This window comes from Moschus berezovskii, chromosome 14 (assembly GCF_049115385.1).
Source record: "Moschus berezovskii isolate FMDL1 chromosome 14, NW_MosBer_1.0, whole genome shotgun sequence".
NCBI classification, from domain to species: Eukaryota; Metazoa; Chordata; class Mammalia; order Artiodactyla; family Moschidae; genus Moschus; species Moschus berezovskii.
Genome location: NC_142473.1, coordinates 21566302 through 21572301, shown reverse-complemented (window position 1 = coordinate 21572301; position 6000 = coordinate 21566302). Strand labels below are relative to the sequence as shown.

The 6000-nt window shown below is 39.2% G+C and overlaps 1 protein-coding gene across 2 annotated transcripts in view; it reads right to left on the bottom strand.

Moving 5' to 3' along the window:
* Positions 1 to 1113: 1113 nt before the first annotated feature.
* The window catches only part of ACAT1 (acetyl-CoA acetyltransferase 1), a 30011-nt gene continuing 25124 nt past the window's right edge, over positions 1114 to 6000 (bottom strand). For both annotated transcript variants that reach the window (XM_055422962.2, XM_088842912.1), the window contains exons 9-12: positions 5719 to 5832; positions 4823 to 4887; positions 2064 to 2221; positions 1114 to 1563 (exon numbers count right to left, since the gene is read on the bottom strand). In XM_055422962.2, the coding sequence (XP_055278937.1) occupies positions 1443 to 1563; positions 2064 to 2221; positions 4823 to 4887; positions 5719 to 5832 (458 nt within the window). In that variant the 3' untranslated portion in view covers positions 1114 to 1442. The remainder of the gene's footprint in view (positions 1564 to 2063; positions 2222 to 4822; positions 4888 to 5718; positions 5833 to 6000) is intronic.

Sequence of the window (6000 nt, the reverse complement as noted above, 5' to 3'; positions counted from 1 at the left end):
TTAATATAATAGAAACAAGGAGTAAGCCTTCCAATTTTTCTACCTAGATGTCTGAAGAATTGTTTCCCCAGAACATTAATTAACATTTCTGTTAATTTTGTTAATGAAGTTTTCTTGTTGTTCAGTCACTAAGTCATGTGCAAAAGGGAGCTAGCTGTAACTACTACACAGAAATTTGTGAAAGCAGCCTTTGTCATAGTCCCAGGAACAATTTTTTCCATATGTTTTCTTTTGTTCCTTCAAAGATAAGGATTCACTGTGAATTACCTGCCATGAGAGATCTGTAATACCACATTTCTGTCCCCTCAATCCCCCACTATTGTCAGCATGAACTTGGACAGAAGCTTTCCCTTCTCTGAACTACAGCTGAGGTTGGTGTGCATAGACCCTGGCTACAATGTGTTGTTTTTTTTTTCTAGATAAGATGCAACTCAGGATACTTACACTGCATTTTTTTTCTGCTTAAGAACAGGCATTGTAGCATACTGAATATAACAATCTCTTCTCTTCATAAATCCATTCAGTTGAGCAGTTTAGTTTCCACCTTCTTTCCCACTCTCTGTGCTGCTGTAGTAATGAAAACAAAAGCCCTAACCTCAACCCCAACAAATTCTGAATGATAAGTTTATGAGAAACTGCACCCACTTCAGACCTGAGCACATGGGTTCCTCTTATTTTTAGCAACACTACACACAATGTCTTTGGCTTCTTGACCAATAATAGAAGGCAGTCCTAGTTTGCACAGAATAACTACTCTCACTTTGAAGAGTCTATTAAATCTAAATTAGTGACAGGTAATATACACTTTGAAGAAGGCAATGGCAACCCACTCCAGTACTCTTGCTTGGAAAATGCCACGGGCGAAGGAGCCTGGTAGGCTGCAGTCCATGGGGTCACTAAGAGTGGACAGGACTGAGCGACTTCACTTTCACTTTTCACTTTCATGCACTGGAGAAGGAAACGGCAACCCACTCCAGTGTTCTTGCCTGCAGAATCCCAGGGATGGGATCCTGGTGGGCTGCCGTCTATGGGGTCGCACAGAGTCGGACACGACTGAAGAGACTTAGTAGTAGTAGTAGTAATATACACTTCATCATTAACAATCCTCAGAAATGTAAATTAAGATTTATTCTCGAACATGGAAGCTTCTACTTGTAAGTCACTAACATAATCATGCACAATGGTATTTCAAACAGTATAGCTTTATAACAAAAATCTGTTCAACATTATAAAAAATGTAAAGAAGAAGAAAAAACTTCTATAATCTCAAAAGGTTTTGGGATTTGATCTTTTTACCTTATTTTTAAAAAAGAATTGAAAATAATCAAAATTTAAATAAACTGTTCCGATACAGGCAGATCCGATTATTTTGACAGAAGTCACCCTGATGACAGCAGGCCTTTCTAGCTACATAGGGTTGTTGACTTCTAAACAGAAGTCGTCTACAGTTTTTGGATCACCATGGCAGAAGCACCTCCTCCTCCGTTGCAAATACTGGCAAGACCATATTCTCCTTGCTTCAACGCATGAGCCAAATGGACGACAATTCTGGCTCCAGACATCCTAGGATTAAGAAAGCATTTTGGTACTTTAATGGTTTATGGACTGTGTGAAAACCCAAATTAGCCATGACTTACAGCTGAATTTAACTACTTGGGACATTTGTTTCAAGAATGGTTACAGCTTTTTTTTTTTTGGCCACTCTGAGCAGCACGTGGGACCTTGGTTTCCCAATCAGGGATTGAGCCCTACCCACAGCAGTGGAAGTGCAGAATCTTGAACAATGGACAGCCAGGAAGCCCCACAAAAGCCCAAACATAGACTTGAATCTTAAATTATCTTCTTCAGCATAAAACAACATTAGTTTAGGAGCAACAGGTGTGACAAAGCTCTGTGTTCAGAGGGGATCCTATCAGAAATGGTATTTACCTTATGAAGGATGGGTAGGAAGAAAAAATGGTAAACCAAGAGTAACAGGAGTTATCATGAAGTAGTTTAAATTTAGAGAGAAATACAAAGATAGCCATTAACCTAACTTTCTTTTTCTTTATGATTTTACTTACCCAATTGGATGTCCAAGAGAAACAGCTCCTCCGTTGATATTCACTTTTTGGGGATCAATCTCCAGCATTTTAATGTTTGCTAGTACGACCAGACTAAAGGCTTCATTTACTTCCCACATAGTAATATCTTCTTTTTTCAAACCTGCATCTTTAAGAACCTAAATTAAAAAAAAATAAACATTACGTTCAGATAATTAAGTCAAAACTCACTTTTAGTTCAGTTCACTTCAGTTCAGTTCAGTCGCTCAGTCGTGTCCGACTCTCTGCGACCCCATGAATCACAGCACGCCAGGCCTCCCTGTCCATCACCAACTCCTGGAGTTCACTCAAACTCATGTCCATAGAGTTGGTGATGCCATCCAGCCATCTCATTCTCGGTCGTCCCCTTCTCCTCCCGCCCCCAACCCTTCCCAGCATCAGAGTCTTTTCCAGTGAGTCAACTCGTCGCATGAGGTGGCCAAAGTATTGGAGTTTCAGCTTTAGCATCAGTCCTTCCAATGAACACCCAGGATTGATCTCCCTTAGAATGGACTGGTTGGATCTCCTTGCTGTACAAGGGACTCTCAAGAGTCTTCTCCAACACCACAGTTCAAAAGCATCAATTCTTCAGCGATCAGCTTTCTTCACAGTCTAACTCTCACATCCATACATGACCACGGGAAAAACCATAGCCTTGACTAGATGGACCTTGGTTGGCAAAGTAATGTCTCTGTTTTTTAATATATTATCAAGGTTGGTCATAACTTTCCTTCCAAGGAGTAAGCGTCTTTTAATTTCATGGCTGCAATCAGCATCTGCAGTGATTTTGGAGGCCAAAAAAATAAAGTCTGACACTATTTCCACTGTTTCTCCATCTATTTCCCATGAAGTGATGGGACCAGATGCCATGATCTTTGTTTTCTGAATGTTGAGCTTCAAGCCAACCTTTTCACTCTCCTCTTTCACTTTCATCAAGAGGCTTTTGAGTTCCTCTTCACTTTCTGCCATAAGGGTAGTGTCATCTGCATATCTGAGGTTATTGATATTTCTCCTGGCAATCTTGATTCCAGCTTGTGCTTCTTCCAGCCCAGTGTTCCTCATGATGTACTCTGCATATAAGTTAAATAAGCAAGGTGACAATATAAAGCCTTGACGCACTCCTTTATTTTCTCAAAATTCTGCACTTTTTGTTTTGTGTCTCCCCGGCTCCCAGCAGTAGAAGTGTGGAATCCTAACCACTGGATCACCATGAAATTCCCTAATTTCTCATCTTTGTTTGCATTATCATATTTCTATTTTGAAGAGAGAAAACTTGATTTTCTTGAACATTCCATGGAAAAGAACACATACTCTTTATTTGGGGGTACATACTTGGTATATACTCTTAAGATCTACTTTACTGATTACGTGTTCCTTAGTTCTGGACTCTTTATCTGTCAAAGAAAGAGGTGTGTTTTGTGTGTGTGCATGCTCAGTCACTCAGTCGTGTCCAACTCTGCGACCCCATGAACTGTAGCCCACCAGGCTCTTCTGTCCATGGGATTCTCCAGGCAGGAATACTGGAGTGTATTGCCATTTCCTATTCCAGGGGATCTTCCCACCCCAGGGATCAAACCTATGACTCTTATGTCTCCTGAACTGGCAGGAGGATTCTTTACCACTGCACCACCTGTGAAGCCCTAATCTGTCAAAGAGTGACCTTAATCTCTAATAATTTTTCATTGCATCCCCTCAAGTTTCTGCTTTATAAAAGGTGCCATGGGGTTACTTGGGGCACAGTTATTCAGAGCTATCGTGTCTTCATTGTGAATGGTTTATTTAAAATCTTATGATTTCTTGTTCTGATAGTTCCTCAGCTATTGGAGATGTTATCTTTATGCTTTTATCTTTATAAAGTATTGCTAGAGCCCTTTATCTTTAGAACTTTTTTGTTCTGAGCAACAAAAAAATTAACATGAAACTTTCCCTCCTCCTTGCTTTCTTCTAACAGCAGGCTCAGGTAGTTTTCTAAGCTGCAGCTCAAACACCTTCCCCTAGTTCCAACATCACGAGATAAAACACGTACCTAAGTGTAGCCACTTTTCTCATTCTCAGAATCTAGCTGAGAAATCTTTATTACCCCTCCTTTCCAGTGTGATGCGTTCACTTTCAGAAGCTGTATAATGTTGTTTTCTGAGATCTGCCACCTCTGCACAGAGCATCATCACTCCCTGTTCTGTCTCAGGGTGTGGCCTTCTACTTCTGAAAAGGAATATTGCTGCAGTCTTCTGAAATCCCTTAACCCCTAAACCAATACAACACTCTGTCTTTTCATGTGACCCCTTAGTAACTTTCCACAAAAACTCAAACTGACAATTTGGAGTAGAGTTTTTGACATCTTTAGTTTTACTCTAACACCAGCTACCAGCAGTTCCCCTCTTAGAAGACTGCTCCTTCTAAATAATGAATATCTGCTTTGAATTCTAGAACCCTGGACTCTCAGCATTCCCCTTTCTCTGCCATACCAACTTCCCACTTTGTGGTTACCATTCTTGGTGTGTGCATTCAGTACAAGGAATTCAATTATACAGTTTTTATCTGCTCCACTGAAGATACAGTTTGTGGGTTGCTGTTTTACTTTTGTTGTTGCTTTCATTGTTTTCAGGAGATGTGAGATTTGAAACTAAGCTATTGCTATGCTTTGGCAGATGAATGACATTTAAAATCTAAAACATGCAACCTTGGTATAAGCAAAACCAGAAACTGGCAGAATGAGATATGATCTGTTATTTTGTTCTCACCTTAGGAACAGCATATGCAGGTGCAATTGGAAAATCAATAGGTTCTACAGCAGCATCAGCAAATGCTTTACATAAAAAAAAAAAATAGGTCATTAAAATCTTTTTTACAAGTACCCAAAGCTATATCTAACAACTTATATAATATGCAAATATTCAAGTTTCCTAACCTTTGTAATATTTAAATGTGTTTGTGCCTTTTCTAAGATTCTGTGCTTTATAAAATTATACTGATCATCTAAGCCTTTGATTTTCACACATAGGGAGTTAAGAGGAAATTGCCTCCCGGGACACTGGCATTATCTAGAGATATTTTTGGTTCTGGCAATAGATAGAATGCCACTTATTATGGTATCTAGTGGGCAGAAGATGCTGCCACTAGATGCTGTTAAAAATCCTATAATGAATAGAACAAGCCCTACAACACATTTATTTGTTTTGCTGAGGTTAAAATACCACGATCTAAACAAAACAGTATCTGTTTAACTCCTTATGAAGAAGGCAAGGCAGACTTTACTGCTACAAATATGCTTAAAGAGACTGAGGAAATGCTGAGACCACACAGTTAATAATAAATGCCAGTACTATTACATTTTTCATACTCCTAAGTTCATATTCTTTTCATTCTACCTGACAATGCCAGAGGAAAACATGTACCTGTACTCTCCCACACATCATCCAGAAGCAAAAGATTTTTGAAAACTTTCTCTTATATAAATCAAATCATAACAAAAATATTAAAGGAGATTCTATCTCAATTAAAATGTGTACTAAATTATGTCACAAAGTAAGACTTACAGATAAAAATCGCCAATTTCTATGTATTACTGAGAAAGAATCTCAATATCAAGAAGAGTTTACAGGGGTTTAGGAATAAACAAGTTCAGAACATTTTCTACCTGCTATTCTTGCCAGTGGTTTAACATTAAGTCTCTTAGCTGCATCTGCAGTCATCAGAACCACAGCCGCTGCTCCATCATTGAGTGTGCTGGCATTGGCAGCTGTTACTGTACCTGAAAGTATCAATAAGCGTGACATCCACACTGAGTTCACTTGGGTCAATTTAACAAATTCCTGCAGAATACTGCCTGGGTTGCTAGATGCATGAAGATATGGATGGAGAAAAGTCCTGCCCTCAGGAAACACATACATAACTAAACGTGTAAGTGTATTATACAGTG